Here is a 22,973-nt window from a genome sequence, read left to right on the forward strand (position 1 = left end):
AGTGAGAGAGTCCAGTCCATAGTGGATCTAACATAATAGTGTGAGAGTCCAGTCCATAGTGAATCTAACATAATAGTGAGAGAGTCCAGTCCATAGTGGATCTAACATAATATTGTGAGAGTCCAGTCCATAGTGGATCTAACATAATATTGTGAGAGTCCAGTCCATAGTGGAGCTAACATAATATTGTGAGAGTCCAGTCCATAGTGGATCTAACATAATATTGTGAGAGTCCAGTCCATAGTGGATCTAACATAATATTGTGAGAGTCCAGTCCATAGTGGATCTAACATACTAGTGTGAGAGTCCAGTCCATAGTGGATCTAACATAATATTGTGAGAGTCCAGTCCACAGTGGATCTAACATACTAGTGTGAGAGTCCAGTCCATAGTGGATCTAGCATAATATTGTGAGAGTCCAGTCCATAGTGGATCTAACATAATAGTGAGATAGTCCAGTCCATAGTGGATCTAACATAATAGTGTGAGAGTCCAGTACATAGTGGATCTAACATAATAGTGAGAGAGTCCAGTCCATAGTGGATCTAACATAATAGTGTGAGAGTCCAGTCCATAGTGGATCTAGCATCATATTGTGAGAGACCAGTCCATAGTGGATCTAACATACTAGTGTGAGAGTCCAGTCCATAGTGGATCTAACATAATAGTGTGAGAGTCCAGTCCATAGTGGATCTAACATAATAGTGTGAGAGTTCAGTCCATAGTGGATTTAACATAATATTGTGAGAGTCCAGTCCATAGTGGATCTAACATACTAGTGTGAGAGTCCAGTCCATAGTGGATCTAACATACTGTTGTGAGAGTCCAGTCCATAGTGGATCTAACATACTAGTGTGAGAGTCCAGTCCATAGTGGATCTAACATAATATTGTGAGAGTCCAGTCCACAGTGGATCTAACATACTAGTGTGAGAGTCCAGTCCATAGTGGATCTAGCATAATATTGTGAGAGTCCAGTCCATAGTGGATCTAACATAATAGTGAGAGAGTCCAGTCCATAGTGGATCTAACATAATAGTGTGAGAGTCCAGTACATAGTGGATCTAACATAATATTGTGAGAGTCCAGTCCACAGTGGATCTAACATACTAGTGTGAGAGTCCAGTCCATAGTGGATCTAGCATAATATTGTGAGAGTCCAGTCCATAGTGGATCTAACATAATAGTGAGAGAGTCCAGTCCATAGTGGATCTAACATAATAGTGTGAGAGTCCAGTACATAGTGGATCTAACATAATAGTGAGAGAGTCCAGTCCATAGTGGATCTAACATAATAGTGTGAGAGTCCAGTCCATAGTGGATCTAGCATCATATTGTGAGAGACCAGTCCATAGTGGATCTAACATAATAGTGTGAGAGTCCAGTCCATAATGGATCTAACATAATAGTGTGAGAGTCCAGTCCATAGTGGATCCAACATAATATTGTGAGAGTCCAGTCCATAGTGGATCTAACATATTAATGGATAGGATAGGTTGATTGGCCACAGTAAAATGGCCGTAGTGTATGAATGTGAGTTGTTGTCTGCCAGATTGGCCCCAATCTTCTTATAAATCTGCAAAGAACTGATCAATTCAGAGTGGCCGGGATATATTGTCTATTCTTCCATGACATTGTAATTATTTGTTGATGATCAAACCCTATACATTTCCAAATTAATAGTCAACCCTGCTGCGTTGTCACGGAATGCGGACAGATCATTGACTTTTGCATCAACAATGACACAAACATGATCTGAAATGTGCAGCACAGTGGAAGCGTGCTCATACTGGTGCCTAACAGCAAATTGTTTCCGGGTTTGACTCCCATGTTGACTTTGCATGCCGTCTGTGGGCCTCCGTTCCACAGTCGAGAAACAACTAGGCCGATTTAAGATTGTACACTTGCAAACTATACCATAGGCGTGAATGTAAGGGTAATGTACAGGATTTGTCAGCCTTGTGATTGGCAGAAGATCCGTACAGGTGGGATAAGCTTTGCAACCTTGAACTGAAAAGGGAGCAAAAAAGGGAAATTAGTTCATTGTAATTTGACATAACTTTTAACTCACACAGATATACTGCTGTACTACTACTTTATGAACCTCAAAGTGAAGTATTCACATATTTTAGTCTCATGTGTTGTGTGTAGGAAGTCATTCTTGCTAGCGTTGGACCAAAGTAGTTCCCAGTGACCCAGATTAAGGTCCCTAGCTATTTGGGGCTTTGAGTCCTCAATGCTAATTTGGATTTGTTGTTGACAGATTCATGCTTTAACCTCATTTTGCTGTGCATGGGACAAGCGGTAGAAAATGGATTGATGGATGTTCTGATTGTACCCTTGATGTCAACATGATGTCCGCGGTGCATTGTCTGAACCACTGTTGACAGATGCAGCTGACATCTGCTGGTGACAAATATTCACGATAAGTGCAATGACCCACAGGGACGACGTGAGGTAACCCAAATGGACGGCCCCGAACAATTCAGTTGGATTTAGGGCCCCGTTCATTTGGTCGTCCCATGTTGTCCTAACTCCAAGTTGGAAGCCGTACATTTGGGCTGGAGGTAGCCCTTGTTTGACGGTTAGACAGGAGAGTATACCCCATGTCATGATCCGTAGTCCGGATCATGTTTTTGTTATGTTCTGCTAGTTTTGGACTCCCTTAGTTCCTATTTTTGTGCACCCTTGTTAGTTACTTATTATTTCCACCTGCCTCTGATTAGTGTTCGGCACATTCACCTGCTGCCGAGCACTAATCAGAAAGCTAATTATTCACAATTGCTCGCCACACTCGGCCTGGCGTCATTGTTTGCTTCACGCAACCTACTACGTAAGTCTTGTTTATTTCATGCCACAGTTTCGTGAGTGTTCCATGTCCATAGTTCTAAGTTTTTGCCTTAGCTTCCGCGTGCGATCGGCACGCATCCTTTTTGCTTGTTTTCTGTTTTGCTATGATTTATGATAAATAAATAATCTCCTACCTCACGCTGTCGTCCGGAGTTGTCCGTTCTGCATTCCTGGGAGAACGATCCCGCGTAAAGATGCGACCCCGCCGTGACACCCCATGTCGGAGGTCCAACTTGGGACACCCCCTGTCCAACATGGGGCACCTAACACGAGGTTGGATTGGTTATACAGAGCCGGTATACTCCATGTTTGACATCTAGGGTTAGGGTTGAATTAGGGTTGACTCTAACCCTAACCCTAAGCCACTTTGGGCCGCTTCCAACCCTAACCTTACCTCTTGGGGTATTCCGTACAAAGGCCAGGTTTGCCAAACTGGCCAGACCCAACTTGGGGCCCGTTGCAATATCTTCTAAGCGTGAATGTCCTTAAAGGTCCATCAGTGCTAAATATTATAAACTTATCACTTTCCTCTGGCACTGTTCCCCTCGCATTCAAAAAAGTGGTTATTCATCCTCTGCTCAAAAGACCTAACCTCGATCATGACCTCATGGTTAACTACTGGGCCGAGAGCCACCTTCCCTTTATCTCGAAAATCCGCGAGTTGAGTCTTTTCTTGCCCTGATTGTGGCAAATGAACGGCCCTGAACAATTCAATTGGATTTAGGGCCCCGTTCATTTGGTCGTCCCATGTTGTCCTAACTCCAAGTTGGAAGCCGTCCAATATGGGCTCGAGGTAGCCCTTGTTTGACGGTTAGACAGAGGAGTATACCCCATGTCGGAGGTCCAACTTGGGGCACCTAACACGAGGTTGGATTGGTTATACAGAGCCAGTATACTCCATGTTTGACATCTAGGGTTAGGGTTGAATTAGGGTTGACTCTAACCCTAACCCTAAGCCACTTTGGGCCGCTTCCAACCCTAACCTTACCTCTTGGGGTATTCCGTACAAAGGCCAGGTTTGCCAAAATGGCCAGACCCAACTTGGGGCCCATTGCAATATCTTCTACGTAACATTTTTAAAATGGGTTATACTTGTATAGCGCTTTTCTACCTTCAAGGTACTCAAAGCTTTTTGACACTATTTCCACATTCACCCATTCACACACATATTCACACACTGATGGCGGGCGCTGCCATGTTTGGCCCTAACCACGACCCATCAGGAGCAAAACTGCAATTTGAACACTTTTCCACTTTGCATCAGTCCATCTCAGATGAGCTCAGCGACGCCGGCAGCGTTTCTGGGTGTTGTTGATAAATAGCTTTCGCTTTGGATAGTAGAGTTTTAACTTGCACTTACGGATGTAGCGACGAACTGTAGTTACTAACAGTGGTTTTATGAAGTGGGCATTAATACACCCCCATACCATCACAGATGCTGACTTTTCAACTTTGCGCCTAGAACAGTCCGGATGGTTCTTTTCCTCTTTGGTCCGGAGGACACAACGTCCACCGTTTCCAAAAACAATTTGAAACGGGGACTCATCAGACCACGGAACACTTTTCCACTTTGCATCAGTCCATCTTAGATGAGCTCGGGCCCAGCGACGCCGGCAGCGTTTCTGGGTGTTGTTGATAAATAGCTTTCGCTTTGCATAGTAGAGTTTTAACTTGCACTTACGGATGTGGCGACGAACTGTAGTTGCTGACAGTGGTTTTCTGAAGTGGGCACTAATACACCCCCATACCATCACAGATGCTGGCTTTTGAACATTGCGCCTAGAACAGTCCGGATGGTTCTTTTCCTCTTTGGTCCGGAGGACACAACGTCCACAGTTTCCAAAAACAATTTGAAACGTGGACTCGTCAGACCACGGAACACTTTTCCACTTTGCATCAGTCCATCTTAGATGAGCTCGGGCCCAGCGACGCCGGCAGCGTTTCTGGGTGTTGTTGATAAATAGCTTTCGCTTTGCATAGTAGAGTTTTAACTTGCACTTACGGATGTGGCGACGAACTGTAGTTGCTGATAGTGGTTTTCTGAAGTGGGCACTAATACACCCCCATACCATCACAGATGCTGACTTTTCAACTTTGCGCCTAGAACAGTCCGGATGGTTCTATTCCTCTTTGGTCCGGAGGACACAACGTCCACAGTTTCCAAAAACAATTTGAAACGGGGACTCATGAGACCACGGAACACTTTTCCACTTTGCATCAGTCCATCTTAGATGAGCTCGGGCCCAGCGACGCCGGCAGCGTTTCTGGGTGTTGTTGATAAATAGCTTTCGCTTTGCATAGTAGAGTTTTAACTTGCACTTACGGATGTGGCGACGAACTGTAGTTGCTGACAGTGGTTTTCTGAAGTGGGCACTAATACACCCCCATACCATCACAGATGCTGGCTTTTGAACTTTGCGCCTAGAACAGTCCGGATGGTTCTATTCCTCTTTGGTCCGGAGGACACAACGTCCACAGTTTCCAAAAACAATTTGAAACGTGGACTCATCAGACCACGGAACACTTTTCCACTTTGCATCAGTCCATCTTAGATGAGCTCGGGCCCAGCGTCGCCGGCAGCATTTCTGGGTGTTGTTGATAAATAGCTTACGCTTTGCATAGTAGAGTTTTAACTTGCACTTACGGATGTGGCGATGAACTTTAGTTACTGGTAGTGGTTTTCTGAAGTGGGCATTAATAAACCCCCATACCATCACAGATGCTGGCTTTTGAACTTTGCGCCTAGAACAGTCCGGATGGTTCTTTTCCTCTTTGGTCCGGAGGACACAACGTCCACAGTTTCCAAAAACAATTTGAAACGTGGACTCATCAGACCACGGAACACTTTTCCACTTTGCATCAGTCCATCTTAGATGAGCTCGGGCCCAGCGAAGCCGGCAGCGTTTCTGGGTGTTGTTGATAAATAACTTTCGCTTTGCATAGTAGAGTTTTAACTTGCACTTACGGATGTAATGACCAACTGTAGTTACTGACAGTGGGTTTCTGAAGTGGGCATTAATACACCCCCATACCATCACAGATGCTGGCTTTTCAACTTTGCGCCTAGAACAGTCCAGATGTTCTTTTGTAAAACCCAAAGCCTAACTGGTTTTGGGTTTTGTAATATACCCAAAATGTTGTCTGATTACGACAACATTTGAAAAGTATAGGAAGACATTATTTATTTATTATTTTATTTGTATTTGTATTTATTTGTATGTATTAGTATGGCAGTACTATACTAATACTGTATACCGTACAACCCGATTCCAAATAAACTGACACTGAAACTGAACTGTAGTTTTTAGCAAAAATCGAAGATAAATTGCCTTTGCTTAGTAGATTATGTTTTGGCTAATTGTCTTTTTTTTTTTTTTTTTTTCCTGACTTGACTTCACTCATGTAGGGGGCAGCATGAGTCAGTTGAGCACATTGTTATAAAACAGTGCTGACTTCAGACGGCCAGAAATTAAGTCAGTCAAACCTTTGACTCACATTGGCAAAGCAACGTTTGAATGAGTTTTTTTTATTTTTTATTTTTATTTTTTTTACATAATACCTCAGAGAGGGCATGTCAGTGCTGCATAAACCAACCCAATATCCCTGACACATACAGTCGCGATCAAAAGTTTACATACACTAAAACCTTCATTCTAGCCTGATTTAGCCATTCCTTTACCACCTTTGACGTGTGTTTGGGGGTCATTGTCCTGTTGGGACACCCAACTGCGCCCAAGACCCAACCAAGACTGATGATTTTAGGTTGTCCTGAAGAATTTGGAGGTAATCCTCGTTTGTCATTGTCCCATTCAAAGCACCAGTTCCATTGGTAGCAAAACAGGCCCAGAGCATAATACTACCACCACCATGCTTGGCGGTAGGTGTGGTGTTCCTGGGCATGACGTTAAAGTGCATCCGGCAGTGGAGGCTCCTCTATGGGGGTCTTGGGGCACTAGTGTCAAGGCTGGGTTTGTTCTCCCGAAATGCAGACGGACGACTCCGGACATGGCGTGCAGGTTGCAACATTATTTATTCCACAAAATTCGTATATTGGTATATATGTTAGATTTTTTTATCGCTATATTAGTCTATTTATACCTGCATTGTCCTGTCCATCCTTACACTTTCCATCATTGTAACTGAGCTACTGTGTTGAACAATTTCCCTTGTGGATCATTAAAGTTTGTCTAAGTCTAAGTCTAAAATATCAAAGTAGTACGAAAAAACAGAAAAACAAGTCGCACTCGAAGCTAATGCTACTATTAGCATGGACTATGGACAAGAAATAAACACGTAACTTTGGCATGAAACAAACAACTTACGTAGCAGGGTTGCTCGAAGCAAATAAAACTCACGTGGACACGGCATGAAGCGAACAAACAGCATAAACTATGGCACCGCAAGAAACAATGATGCCATTCCGACTGACCGACAATGGCAGGCTTAAATAATGCCTCTGATTAGTGCTCGGGTAGCAGGTGAGCGGCCGGGCACTAATCAGAGACAGGTGAACATAATTAGCAACCATGGCAACCCAAACAAACTCAGGGAGCTGCACAAACAGGAACTAAAGGAGTCCAAAACTAACAGACAACATGATCCGGACCACGGATCATGACAACTAGGAGGTTAACCCCTTTACTACTGTTACCCCAAGTGGCCCTTGGCAAAGGCCTAGTACCTGACTGCCCCCTAGCCAGGGATACGGCGAAGACCTCAACGGCGGAGCAGGCGGAAGACGGTAGATTTTAAGAACTACCACAACGGCTGCGATTGCGGAAGAAGGCTGCAGCAGAAAAGGGTCCCCAGTCGTCTTGGACTCCATGCTACTGGACCCTGACCCGATTCTGTCAAGGATCGTGTGGTGACTGTCTGTGCACCAGTCTCTCCATGTTAAACAAAGTCACGCACAGGCATCCACCATAAAGGGATACACCCCTACCAGGAGGAATCGTCATACTCATTCGAGTGACCGCCAATGGTGTTCCTGGGATTAAAGACCTCACCTTTTCCCCTCCAAACATATTGCTGGGTATTGTGGCCAAACAGCTTCATTTTTTTGTCTCATCTGACACCACATGGACAAAGATAAGACCTTCTGGTGGAAAGTTCTGTGGTAAATCAGGCTAGACCAGTGGTTCTTAACCTTGTTGGAGGTACCGAACCCCACCAGTTTCATATGCGCATTCACCGAACCCTTCTTTAGTGAAAAATAAAATGTTTTTTTTTTTTCAAATTCAAGACAAAGTTATATGTTTTTGGTAACACTTTAGTATGGGGAACATATTCTAAGTAACAAAGACTTCATTTAGAGTTATTTGGTTAGGATTAGGGTTAGAGGGTTAGAGGGTTAGGGTTATAATAAGGCCATGCCGAATAAGGCATTAATAAGTACTTAATAATGACCAGTTAAGAGCCAATATGTTACTAATTTGCATGTTAATAAGCAACTAATTAATGGTGAATATGTTCCCCATACTAAAGTGCTACCATGTTTTTATACTGGTGCACAAAATGAACCGTGCATGAACATCACCTTGTTCAAACAAAAAAAGCAACACAGTGCATAAACTCACAACAAATTACACACCTGCAAATCAGTCTGACTTCTGCTGTTGCCGTATCCGTAATACGCCGATGGGGAGAAGTTTTTATTCACACGATGAGTCGGGTGTGTCTCGACCTCCGCCGAACCCCTGAGGCCGACTCACCGAACCCCTAGGGTTCGATCGAACCCAGGTTAAGAACCACTGGGCTAGAATGGAGGTTTTAGAATGGCCTTCCCAAAGTCCTGACTTAAAACATGTGGACAATGCTGAAGAAACAAGTCCATGTCAGAAAAGCCACACATTTAGCTGAATTGCACCAATTTTGTCAAGAGGAGTGGTCAAAAATTACAGCAGAAGCTTGTGGATGGCAAACAAAAACGCCTTATTGCAGTGAAACTTGCCAAGGGACATGTAAGCAAATATTAACATTGCTGTATGTATACTTTTGACACAGCAGATTGGCTCACATTTTCAGTAGACCCATAATAAATTCATAAAAGAACCAAACTTCATGAATGTTTTTTTGTGACCAACAAGTATGTGCTCCAATCACTCTATCACAACAAAATAAGAGTTGTAGAAATGAATGGAAAACTCAAGACAGCCATGACATTATGTTCTTTACAACTTTTCATCGCGACTGTATGTGAGCTTATTTAATAAGAGTTTATTAGTGGCTCATAAAATAATGTAGGCCACACCAACAATTCTTCGGAAGGAGTGAGGGTTAGGGTTCGGCACTCTTGTTGAGTTGTCAAAACCTGTTGTACCTGCAACTTTACAGACTGACTGCACAGACCGGGGTGTGTCCACAAGACTGAATGTACTAAAAGCTTTGCTACGTATCAGTTCTTAAAGCAAACCCGATTCTAGCGTGTGACTGCTCGTGGTGAGTTTTATTGTGAAATACACTCGACCATTCTTCAGAAATAGGATTGCAGAACTTTAAACACCAACTAGGTCCAAACTTTTGCCACTGAAGGCTGCACACCGAAAAATCAAATCATGCAGGGGCCTTGTGATATTTTTCATTTTTAAAGCCAATACAATATATGGAATCAATCCAATCAAATCAAGCTTTATTTATAAAGTGCTTTTCATAAAAAAAAGAAATGCAAGTTAAAAACAATACCCAGGTGACCCATATTAAGTTGAAGTTAAAGTACCAATGATAGTCACACACACACACACACACTAGGTGTGGTGAAATTTGTCCTCTGCATTTGACCCACCCCCTTGTTCACCCCCTGGGAGGTGAGGTGAGCAGTGAGCAGCAGCGGTGGCCGCGCCCGGGAATAATTTTTGGCGATTTAACCCCCAATTCCAACCCTTGATGCTGAGTGCCAAGCAGGGAGGTAATGCGTCCCATTTTTATAGTCTTTGGTATGACTCACAACCTACCGATCTCAGGGCGGACACTCTAACCACTAGGCCACTGATCTCATGCGTCCAGGGACATATTTCCTGAGTTTATAAACATAATCTTAGTCATAAAGATGTTAAAAATAAGTCATATATGTATATATATATATATATATATATATATATATATATATATATATATATATATATATATATATATATATATATATATATATATATATATATATATATATATATATATATATATATATATATATATATATATATATATATATATATATATATATATATATATATATATATGTACACTACCGTTCAAAAGTTTGGGGTCACATTGAAATGTCCTTATTTTTGAAGGAAAAGCACTGTACTTTTCAATGAAGATAACTTTAAACTAGTCTTAACTTTAAAGAAATACACTCTATACTTTGCTAATGTGGTAAATGACTATTCTAGCTGCACATGTCTGGTTTTTGGTGCAATATCTACATAGGTGTATAGAGGCCCATTTCCAGCAACTATCACTCCAGTGTTCTAATGGTACAATGTGTTTGCTCATTGGCTCAGAAGGCTAATTGATGATTAGAAAACCCTTGTGCAATCATGTTCACACATCTGAAAACAGTTTAGCTCGTTACAGAAGCTACAAAACTGACCTTCCTTTGAGCAGATTGAGTTTCTGGAGCATCACATTTGTGGGGTCAATTAAACGCTCAAAATGGCCAGAAAAAGAGAACTTTCATCTGAAACTCGACAGTCTATTCTTGTTCTTAGAAATAAAGGCTATTCCACAAAATTGTTTGGGTGACCCCAAACTTTTGAACGGTAGTGTATATATATATCTTTTTTAAGTCTTTAGATCAACTGTAGATCTATTGATCCATATAAAGCTAATTTTTTTTTATGTTTTATGCGCTTTTTGTTAAGAAAAACCCTTTTTTTTGTGGCAAAAACGTATCAAAGTGGAATATTTGATGTGAAGTAATTTGAGTCTTCAATAGGTTAATAATAACGACATTGATTTTGATTCATTATTATTTTTGGACCAATGCCAGTTTAAAAAAGAAAAAATATCCCCCATTATCACATACGTACGCACAGATACCAAACACAAACACACACACAACTATATGGATCAATGATTGCATGGCTGAGTACAGAGGAGACATGTGAGTAAACACTATCACAGGAGCCATCTTCACCAGGAGGTCATCAGACCATGGCCACCAGGACGCTGACACAAAAGTGCCCCCACAAGCACGGCCGATAACCCCTGAGACAGATGGCTCATCTGAGGAACATTGGAAAATAAAAAATAATAAAACTTGTAAAATAGTAAGAACCATGAATAGAGATAAAAACAAAATACAAATAAGACATATGACGATAAATACAAAACAAAAAATATATATATATTTTTTAATAAAATAAAACAATATATATATATATATATATATATATATATATATATATATATATATATATATATATATATATATATATATATATATATATATATATATATATATATATATATATATATATATATATATATATATATATATATATATACACAGTAAATAAATAATAAATAAATAGAAGTAAATAAAATCTTGCATAACTAATAGGATAAAAAGTAAAATACAAAATTACTTCAATAAAATAATAAATATTAGGTAAAAGCCAAATCAAAAAGGTGGGTTTTTAAGCCTGCTCTTAAAAAAACATGAACGTTCTCCGCAGCCCTGAGGTCCTCCGGCAAGCTGTTCCATAGACGGGGGCCATAACCTTGGAAAGATGCCATCCCGTGACTTAGTGTCCTGACTTTGGGAATAATTAGGAGATGAGTGCCGGAGGATCTCAGGGCTCATAGGGACGAAAAGCAAATCTGAAAGATAAGAAGGCCCAATACCATAAAAACATTTATAAACCATAAGAAGAACCTTAAAATTGATCCTGAAACACACTGGGAGCCAATGCAGAGATTTTTAAAACTGGTGTAATGTGAGCCCGCCTTGTGGTCTTCATCAGGAAACGTGCCGCTGAATTTTGGAGTAATTGTAAAGGTGTAATAACCTTTTTAGGAAGACCAGAAAGCAGGGACGTGGGAAGGTCTTAGTCATAACATTTTTAAAAATAAGTCATATATTATTATATATTTTTTTAGATCAACTGTAGATCTATCGATCCATATAAAGCTTTTTTTTTATGTTTTATGCACTTTTTGTTAAGAAAAACCCTGTTTTTATGGCAAAAACTTATCAAAGTGGAATATTTGATGTGAAGTAATTTGAGCCTTCAATAGGTTAATAATAACGACATTGATTTTGATTCATTATTATTTTTTGACCAATGCCAGTTTAAAAAAAAAAAATCCACCAAAATTCTCTGAGTTCCAAAAGTTTTATAAATAAGTCATGCATTATTTTTTTTAATTATATTACTTTCAAAACTGAAATCACTGGATCAACTTTAAGATCTATCCATCAATTATAACTTTTATCATTATATTTATGTTTTTTTCTTTCATTTGTTAATTGCCATTTTTGACATTTTGTTTTTTTACTGGCATATGTACAACATTTGCAATATTTTCCCATAATATAGTTTAAAGTGGAATATTTGATGTGAAGTAATTTGAGCCTGAAATAGGTTAATAATTCATAACAACATTGATTTTGATTAATTATTATTTATGGGGCAATGACATTTTTATTTATTTATTTATTTTTTAATCCAACCAAAATTCCAGGGATCCAAAAATGATCAAAATAAGTCATACATTATTTTTTTTAAAATATTTTACATAAAAAACCTAACTTCAAGAGCTATCCATCGATTATAAGATTTTATTATTATTTTTGTTTGTTTAGTGCCGTTTTTGTCATATAAAATGTGTTTTTTTAATGACAAATGTACAATATTTGCAATATTTGCCATAGAGTATTTTAAAGTGGAATATTTGATAAAATATAATAATAATAATTCATAACAACATTGATTTTGATTCATTATTATTTTTAGACCAGTGCCAGTTTAAAAAAAAAATCCAAAAGTGTTAAAGATAAGTCTTACATAATTTTTTATTATTTTACTTTCAAAACTTAAATCTTTGGATTGACTTCAAGACCTATATATCGATTATAAGTTTTATCATTATTTTTTATATTTTTTTGTTTCATTTGTTTATTAACATTTTCTATGACAAAAATGGCGTTTTTTAATGGCAAATGTACAAAATATGCAATATTTTCCCATAAACTATTTTAAAGTGGAATATTTGATGTGAAGTAATTGGAGGCTTCAATAGGTCAATAATTCATAACAACATTGATTTTGATTAATTATTATTTTCAGACCAATGCCAGTGTATAAAAAAATCCCCCAAAATTCTCAAAAATCCAAAAGTGTTAAAAATAAGATATACGTTATTTTTTTTACATATTTTAGTTTCACAACTTGAATCTCTAGATTCACTTCAGGATCCATCTATCAATTACACGTTTTTATTAATATTTTTATGTTGTTTTTTTTTGTGTTAAATTTGTTTATTGCCATTTTTGTCACAATAAATTTAGTTTTTTTTAATTGCAAATGTCCAAAATATGCAATATTTCCCATAAAATATTCTAAAGTGGAATATTTGATGTTATGTGATTGGCGCCTTCAATAGGTTGGTAATTCATAACAACATTGATTTTGATTAATTATTATTTTTAGACCAATGCCAGTTTATTAAAAAAAATCCACCAAAATTCTCAGTGATCCAAAAGTGTTAAAAATAAGATATACGTTATTTTTTAAAAATTATTTTACTTTCAAAACTTGAATCTCTAGATTCACTTCAGGATCCATCTATCAGTTATAGGTTTTTATTAATATTTTAATGTTTTTTTTTGTTTGTTTAATTTGTTTATTGCCATTTTTGTCACAAAAAATTTAGGTTTTTTTCATTGCGAATGTAGAAAATATGCAATATTTTCCCATAAACTATTTTAATGTAGAATATTTGATGTGAAGTAATTGAAGGCTTCAATAGGTCAATAATTCATAACAACATTGATTTTGATTAATTATTATCATCAATGCCAGTTTATAAAAAAAATCCACCAAAATTCTCAGACGTCCAAGAGTGTTAAAAATAAGATATACGTTATTTTTTTTAATTATTTTACTTTCAAAACTTGAATCTCTAGATTAACTTCAGGATCCATCTATCAATTATACGTTTTTATTATTAATTTTATGTTTTTGTTTTTTTTGTTTAATTTGTTAATTGCCATTTTTGTCACAAAAAATAAAAAAAAAATAAATTGCAAATGTACAAAATATGCAATATTTTCCCCATACACTATTTTAAAGTGGAATATTTGATGTGAAGTAACAGCAATAGCAATAACAGCCTTATTTGGGTCAACATTGCAACTTTTTCTCGTTACATTTCACCTGCATGCTCTTTTTAATGGGCTGATCTGCCGCAGGCCGTTAAAAAGTGTCAAACTTACACATGTTTCATGTGATGTGCGTGCACAGTGCAGATCCGGGTATACCTCACCCTTACAGGGTGTCCAAGGATCTCACCAGATTGGAAAAACCAAACATCTGTTTGCTCACGACCCCCCAAATATAAGACGAGGTGCACTTTTACAAATATAGATTTTGACGTATTTGTAGAAGGTTTTGATTGGCTTCAAAAACCAGTCAATAGTCCGTTAATAGTCTGATGACCTGCTTTGCTTTGGTATCTGTGCCACGGAAACAGCATGTTCTTCACACAGAACGTGGAAGGTTAAAAATACCACATGCAGAAAGGGAAAATAAGTAGTAGGTCCCCTGACGATTTTACAAGTTTGGCCTCTAAACAAAAACTTGACGTTAATTTTAACAGAGAGAGACCAGAAAAAAACAACATTTTAAAAGTTGTCATTTATTTCTTATTAAACTGGGTGAAATAGGGATTTAATTGTGACCAAACGGCCTCACAGGCAAGAGAGTACAGGAGTTCAAATCTCAATTAGGGCATCTGTGTGAGGCGTTTGCACATTCACACAAAGCATGCATGTTATGTTAATTGGAGACTTTGAGTCAGGTGTCAAAGTGAAAATGTCAACAGCGATTTTAGGGCATAGAGTGGCACCATGAAAAGAGTTTAGCCCTATGCCGCCATGAATCACTCAGACTTAATCTAACTTTATCTATAAAGAGCGTTTAATAAAAGAAATGCAACACAGAGTGATTTTGATTCTCGATTCAAAATCCATGTTTTTTTCATAACAATGAGCGCCACTCATGATTAACTACATTACTCAATAAAATAGACAAACAGCTCTGATACATTTGTATAGTACTTGAAAGAAAACTGTTAATACAATTCTGATGATCCTCTACATCAGAGGTGTCTAAGTCATTTTCACCGAGGGCCACATCGCAGTTATGTTTGGCCCCAGAGGGCCGCGTCTAATAGTCAATACTATTATTGCACACTTTTTTAATGCCTTTTATCAGTAGATTTTTTTAAACTAAAATGTAAAAATATTATGGTATGTTGCAATAATTTCACCTCAAAATGTAGTGTATATTACTGTAAATGGAAAAACAATACTGCTGTTTTTATGGTGAAAAAAAAAGGCAGCTCAGTTACCAGAATTGTACAAAAAAAAACAAAAAAACCCGTATATTTTGTAAAATGTACTTCTTTTTTTTTTTTTTTTTTTACAGTAAAAAAAAGAAAGAAGTACATTTTACAAAATATATGTTTTTTTGTTTTTTTTGTTTGTTTAGTGCCGTTTTTGTAATAGAAAATGTGTTTTTTTAATGGCAAATGTACAACATTTGCAATATTTGCCATAGAGTATTTTAAAGTGGAATATTTGCTAATATATAATAATAATAATTTATAACAACATTGATTTTGATTAATTATTATTTTTAGACCAATTCCAGTTTAAAAAAAAAATCCAAAAGTGTTAAAAATAAGTCTTACATTATTTTTTAGTAGTTTACTTTCAAAACTTAAATCTCTGGATCGACTTCAAGATCTATATATCGATTATAAGTTTTATCATTATTTGTATATATTTTTGTTTCATTTGTTTATTAACATTTTCTATGACAAACATTTTGTTTTTTTAATGGCAAATGTACAAAATATGCAATATTTTCCCATAAGCTATTTTAAAGTGGAATATTTGATGTGAAGTAATTAGAGCCTTCAATAGGTCAATAATGCATAACAACATTGATTTTGATTAATTAATATTTTTAGACCAATGCCAGTTTATAAAGAAAATCCACCAAAATCCCCCAGAGATCCAAAAGTGTTAGTTTTTTTTTTTTTACTGTAAATAAAAAAAAAATGCAATTTTACAGTAACATTTTTGGCACCTGAGCTTTTTTTTTTTTTAGGTAGATTTTGGTATTACTGTAAATGCCAAAATGGCACCACAATTTATTACAGTAAAAAAAAAAGTGCTGTTTTTTCCATTTAGAGAAAAGTGCTGTAAAAACCACAGTAAATTTCACAATTTTACCATGAAATCTATTGCTACTTTTACATAGCACAATTTGATGGGTAACTTGCTTTGAAATCATTATTATTAGCATGTATTTCTATTTAAAAAATGGTTAGAATGTTGAATAATATATTTTGGCATAATTACACCATATTTAAGTTAACATAATTTGCGATTATATGGAGTACATATCATTTTTTTTCTCCCAAAATAAAAAGAAAGACTACATTTAGTAAGAAAAGTTACAGTACTTTATTGATACATATTATTTACAGGCTTTCAAGGGCCAAATAAAATGAAGTGGTGGGGCCACATGTGATCTACATCAACAATATGATTACCCTGAGTGGCTAGACATGGCGCATATTTGTAATAGTGTTAAAGTTGTTTATACGGCTACCCTCAGTGTGACCTGTATGGCTGTTGACCAAGTATGCCTTGCATTCACTTGTGTGTGTGTGAAAAGCCGTAGATATTATGTGATTGGGCCGGCACGCAAAGGCAGTGCCTTTAAGGTTTATTGGCGCTCTGTACTTCTCCCTACGTCCGTGTACACAGCGGCGTTTTAAAAAGTCATAAATTGTACTTTTTGAAACCGATACCGATAATTTCCGATATCATATTTTAAAGCATTTATCAGCAGTCCGATATTGTCGGACATCCCTAGACACAACCCTGGTATGAAGGTCATTGCTTTGGAAAGGTTAAATATATTAAATACTGTAAAGTAGAGTCGAACTCGTGCTGACAACTTTCCAACAACCACAGCGGTGCTTTGACCTGAAAACATTCCCACTGATAATAATACCTGCCCACGCCAGTTGTGGGTCAGTCACTCGTGGCCTCGCCCTCTTTTTTTCCGCGGCTTTATTTGCATGTTTTTGCACACGTGAAAAAAGGCAACATTGTTTTTGTGTCTGTGGTAATCATTTTTATTACCTTTTATTATGGCGTAATAATGGCTTCCTCGGGTGTGTTGGAGCAAGTCTGTGAGATTGACATGTGTGGATTACCTGAAGCAAGGAACAAAGGACAATGATCTGCTTGAAGGACACACACACACACACACACACACACACACACACACACACACACACACACACACACACACACACACACACACACACACACACACACACACACACACACACACACACACACACACACGCACGCTGTGCCCCGCCCCTGTTGCCAAGTTACTGCCCGGTCCTACTATGTTCTCCCTCAGCCAATCACATCAGGGCGCTGTCACTGCAGTAGGCGTGGCCTCTGCCTTCCACTATACCCGTGTGTTAGTGCCGTCACTTCCTGTTGACGGAATTGCCCTGGTTATTATTGTTTTTTGACCGACGTGGTTAGATCAAATAGAATTGTTCGACAAAGTAACACGTTTGTTTTTCCCATTTTGGCAAAAAATAACTAAAGTCACGATTAAAAACACAACAATATTTTAAGCGAAATAACAGCAAATGTATTGCTTACTGTTTATTATTCAAGATTGTTATGTGGGGATGGATTCTGCCAGTTAAATCGTGTAAGATTACTAATAATGACTGTGATTTAATTTGATTTATGATGAAAGAATTATACCGTGATTCAAGAGGCGCTTGTTGGCTTGTTATTGTTAAGCTTATTTGTCTCTGCTGCCATCTTGTGGTGAATTGCAGAAGTGACTCATTCTACTACTTCTGCTGTGATTAAAAATATGACTCTTATGTTATTATTGTTTTATTATTATTGTTATTATATATTATTATATTATATTACTATATTATATAATATATTATATATATTATATAATATATTATATATTATATTATATATATTATTATATATTATATATATATATATATATATATATGTTATTATTATATATTGTTATAATATTATATAATAATATATAATATTATTATATATTGTTATAATATTATTCAAAACATATTTCATGTAATATTATAATTTTTTTTCCAATATGTATTAATTAAATGTTTGTTTTAAAAGCAAATTATTAACTAATTTATTCAAGACTGATCTTTAACTTTGACCCCATGTCTGTTCTCCTCCCCCCATGAGTTGTGCCAGCCCTCGTTGTTTCCTGTGTGGGGTTCTAGTAACATAGGTACAGTAGTACTTTATTCTCCGTGCAAATATGCATGGTTATGTCTCTTGCAGTGCATGTTGCTTTGACTGGTTCTGTGTTGCATGACGCTTAAAGAAAAGATCAAATGCGTTTTAAAATCCTATCAGCAACCAGATCAGGCTTATCTTCTTCCAGAAAAAACAAAAACAAAACTTGTGTTCCTTTGTTGTAAAAGTTCCTCCTTACGTTCTTTTCATTTGAAAAGTCTCTCGACCACTTTGCCTGGATGTAGAAAGACAAATACTTTTTTACCTCACCATATGACTTTTCTCTGAGGTTTATTATCCTTTGAAAGAATAATAATAATGTCACATATATGCCATATGGAGAAGTTAATTGTGTATTATAAAAGTTTCTGCAAACAGGAACATGCACCATCTAACCCAGGGGTGTCAAAGTGGTTTTGTTTGAGGGCCACATTGCAGTTATGGTTGCACTCAGAGGGCCACTTTTAACAATGAGTAATATATTAATATATATATATATATATATATATATATATATATATATATATATATATATATATATATATATATATATATATATATATATATATATATATATATATATATATATATATATATATATATATATATATATATATATATATATATATATACATTAACAATATATTATTTTACATAAGCTGCAATTTTTTTTTTTTAAGTTTTACTTTAAAAACTGGTAGCTCAGTCACTAGAATTTTACAGTAAAATCAGTGGGTTTTTTTTTTACAGCATATACAAAATAATAATAAATAGAATGGAATGGAGAAACAATACCACTGTTTTTAGCAGTAAAATTAAACAGAGCTGTTATTTTTTCTTTTACCGTAAAATCTTGTTTTAATGTTTTTTTTGTTAGTTTTTTAATGTTTTAGTGTCTTACTGTATGTGGGAAAAAAAACAGTACCAAAAGTTGATTTTATGGTTAAAAAAAAAGTAAAATCGATTGTCAATTTTACGGTCTACATTTTGATTGATAATTTGTTTTGAAATCATAAGTCAAGCAGATGTTTAAGTACAGTGTTTATCTTTATTTTAACAAAAATATATTTTTGGAATACATGATAATATAGTATTTTGATTGTGATAACATTGAATTTTTAAAAATATATACAATTGCATGCAGTACATGATTTTTAATGTCAAAAGGGAAAGAACAAATATATTTAGTAAGAAAAGATTAAGCAATTTATTAACGCTTATTAATTCCAGGCTTTCGCGGGCCACATAAAATAAAGTGACCGACCAGATTTGGCCCCTGGGCCTTGAGTTTGACACATGTGATCTAACCCAATGGTTGGCTCATCTCAAGTTCCTGCCCTGTATTTCATCAGAAAATATGCAAATTCATTGATTTTTTCTTAAGAAAATGTGGAAAAAAACCACTTGAATCATTAAAAAAAAACATTAAAACACGTTCACTGGAAATATATTTGATATCATTTTTGGTTTGAATTGTTTATTTAAATTTTTTTTTGAAAAATATCGCACACAAAGATTTTATAAACATAATATTCAAACATATTTGAAAAGGAGTAAGCTGAATCAAATTCTTATTCAATCAATCAATCAATCAATGTTTATTTATATAGCCCTAAATCACAAGTGTCTCAAAGGGCTGTACAAGCCACAACGACATCCTCGGTACAGAGCCCATTTTCATTGTAAGTTATTTTCCAGGCTCACCTGAACACAGTTTGGTCAGTAATAACACACTATTTTGAAAAAAAACGAACTAAATAGAATTTAAAATGTGTTTAAAGACAAAGTAGTACAGTGGTGTGGTTTTCAAACTTTTTTCACCAAGGACCACCACGGAGAAAAAAAAGATTCTCACCATCATATTGACCCAACATAAAAATACAGTAGCGTAGTAGGCCAAAGTATTCATTAAAAACGAGGCAGAGGTTTTATTTAACAAGTATATATCATATTTTTAACATTACACGCAGTAATGAAGCGACTCTTTGGCGTACCACATTTTGAGAATCCCTCATTTGACCTCACATACAAAGGTAAATAATGCATTGTCATGAAAATGATTGAAAAATAATCATTTTCTCATGGAATGAGATGCATGCAGCCGAGTCTTTGCATGGACAGATCTTGTGTGCATGGCACATTTGCTGCTTATCATATTAATAATGTGCACATAATGGGTGACGCAATTGTTGTTTTTTCTCATATGTTCTTGTTCTGTCTCCATCTGCAGGTTTGGTTGGAGGAGGAGGAAGAGGAGCAGGAGGAGGACGAGGAGGAGTTAAACACTCCCGCTGTGTTTTGCATGCAGGCGGAGCACGCCGGAACCAGAACGTACTACTTCAGCACGGACAGCCATGAAGAACAGAAGGAGTGGATCAGAGCCATGAGCGAAGCGGCCGAGGTCAACGTTAATCCGACACAGAGGTGTTTGCTTGTTTGACCTGAATCATTTCAAGAAGTATTGTAATCATATTTTGAGGCATTAGAACTATTGAATGGGTTATAAAAACAGAACACAACCTATATTCAATTGAATAGACTGCAAAGACAAGATACTTAACGTTCAAACTGGTGAACTTATGTTATTTTTTGCAAATATTAGCTCATTTGGTATTTGATGCCTGCGACATGCTTCAAAAAAGCTGGCACAAGGGGCAAAAAAGACTGAGAAAGTTGAGGAATGCTCATCAAACACTTATTTTGGAACATCCCACATGTGAACAGGCTAATTGGGAACAGGTGGGCGCCATGATTGGGTATAAAAGCAGCTTCCATGACATTCTCAGTCATTCACAAACAAGGATGGGGCGAGGGTCACCACTTTGTCAACAAATGCGTGAGCAAATTGTGGAACAGTTCAAGAACAACATTTCTCAACCAGCTATTGCAAGGAATTTAGGGATTTCACCATCTACGGTCCGTAATATCATCAAAACGTTCAGAGAATCTGGAGAAATCCCTGCACGTAAGCGATGATATTACGGACCTTCGATCCCTCAGGCTTACTATACTGCATCAAAAAGCGACATCAGTGTGTAAAGGATATCACCACATGGGCTCAGGAACACTCCAGAAAAAACACTGTCAGTAACTACAGTTGGTCGCTACATCTGTAAGTGCAAGTTAAAACTCTACTATTCAAAGCCAATGCCATTTATCAACAACACCCAGAAACGCCGCCGGCAGAAGTCCAAGGGGAGGAAAGGCAGGCTCGAAGGACCATAGGCAGGCAGGAGGTCAGGGGCGAGAGCGAGGCGTCAAATGTCTGTGTCCAGACGGGAGGTCGAGATCCAAAAAGGGGTAGCCAGGGAACCAGAGGGGAATACGGGGAGACGAGACACACAGCTCGTCGCCAGGGAACGGATGGATGCTGCCGGAACGACACGGGAACACGAGACAAGTGAAACACGGAGGAGGAGAAAACACACAGAGAGAGAGAGAGAGTGAGCATAGAGCTAGACACGAGTTGGCTTACTATACGGAACAGGTCGCTACGTTCTGGCCCGGAACGCAGGTTGGCTATGGCTTAAGAAGCCCAGGGAGCTCATCAGCGACAGGTGTGTAGAGTGCTGATTGATTGCAGCTGCTGCCGGAGTGGCGCTTGGAGGTGCGCTCAGTGCAGCGCACAGATAAATGCGCATTAGAATCCCGGGAACACAACCGTCGCCAAAATGCGACCCAAACGCAACAGTAGGTAATAAAGATAATCAATGGTGAAGTGCCCAAAGTTCCCCACCCTTAGTTCTTACCGTATATAGGTAAGTCTCATTCAAAAAAAGGTTTTAAACTTGTTTTATTTTGTTCCTTTCAGAATAAATTCAAACACGACAGATGATCTCAACCAGACCATGGTGACAAGAGACACTAACCCGAAAACGGAACTGACAACTCAAAGGCATTCACCAAACACAAGTTGCACTCGGGTGGACAATTTGGAAACTCCACCACCGTCGACCCCTTGCTCGGATCATGACACCGTGAAACCGAACATGAGACCAAAAGAAGTTGGGGGCAAAACTGAAGATGAAGGCGGAGGACCGGGCTCCAATCGTGTTGTTCATCCGAACCACCATCCAAATGGTTGGAACCACCACTGTCCTCCCGGCGCCATTCCCCAAAACTACAACGGCAAGCCCACTCATCCCCAGACTCACAATAGTAGCGGTGCACCTCCAAGACAACCAGAGGGCGGTGTCAGACCCCCGCAGGACTCAAGGGAGCAGCAGAATGTGGTCCTGAGGAGGGGGGTTCTGCCCAGGACTGTCCCAGAGAAAGTGGCCCAAAGGAAAAGCTCCATGGCCCAGCTGCAGCAATGGGTCAATCAGCGGCGAGTCCCGACATCCCAGGAGGACCTCCACAGGTACTTTGCTGTTGTACTATAGATTTACTGCAGAGTGCTGACACCCATGGTCCTTTGTGTGGTTGTGCATTGTAAAAATATGTCCAAATCGCACAACACGGGATGGTCAGGAGTTACATCAAAAGGTGTAGAAGGTCATGTCTTGTCGTGTTTTGCTGTTATTCTCCTAGGTTTTGTGTTCAGTTCCGTTTCT

The 22,973-nt window shown here is 37.5% G+C and overlaps 1 protein-coding gene across 10 annotated transcripts in view; it reads left to right on the plus strand.

The window, feature by feature from the left end:
• plekha6 (pleckstrin homology domain containing, family A member 6) overlaps positions 1 to 22,973 on the plus strand; it is a 196,677-nt gene that overhangs the window by 119,682 nt on the left and 54,022 nt on the right. For 8 of the 10 annotated variants that reach the window (XM_062045055.1, XM_062045028.1, XM_062045046.1 and 5 more), the window contains 2 exons: positions 20,651 to 20,844; positions 22,232 to 22,780. In XM_062045055.1, coding sequence (XP_061901039.1) covers positions 20,651 to 20,844; positions 22,232 to 22,780 — 743 coding nt within the window. The remainder of the gene's footprint in view (positions 1 to 20,650; positions 20,845 to 22,231; positions 22,781 to 22,973) is intronic. The other 2 variants (XM_062045068.1, XM_062045105.1) reach the window with 1 other exon arrangement.

The sequence above is a fragment of the Entelurus aequoreus genome, linkage group LG01 (assembly GCF_033978785.1).
Source record: "Entelurus aequoreus isolate RoL-2023_Sb linkage group LG01, RoL_Eaeq_v1.1, whole genome shotgun sequence".
In the NCBI taxonomy this organism is placed as follows: Eukaryota; Metazoa; Chordata; class Actinopteri; order Syngnathiformes; family Syngnathidae; genus Entelurus; species Entelurus aequoreus.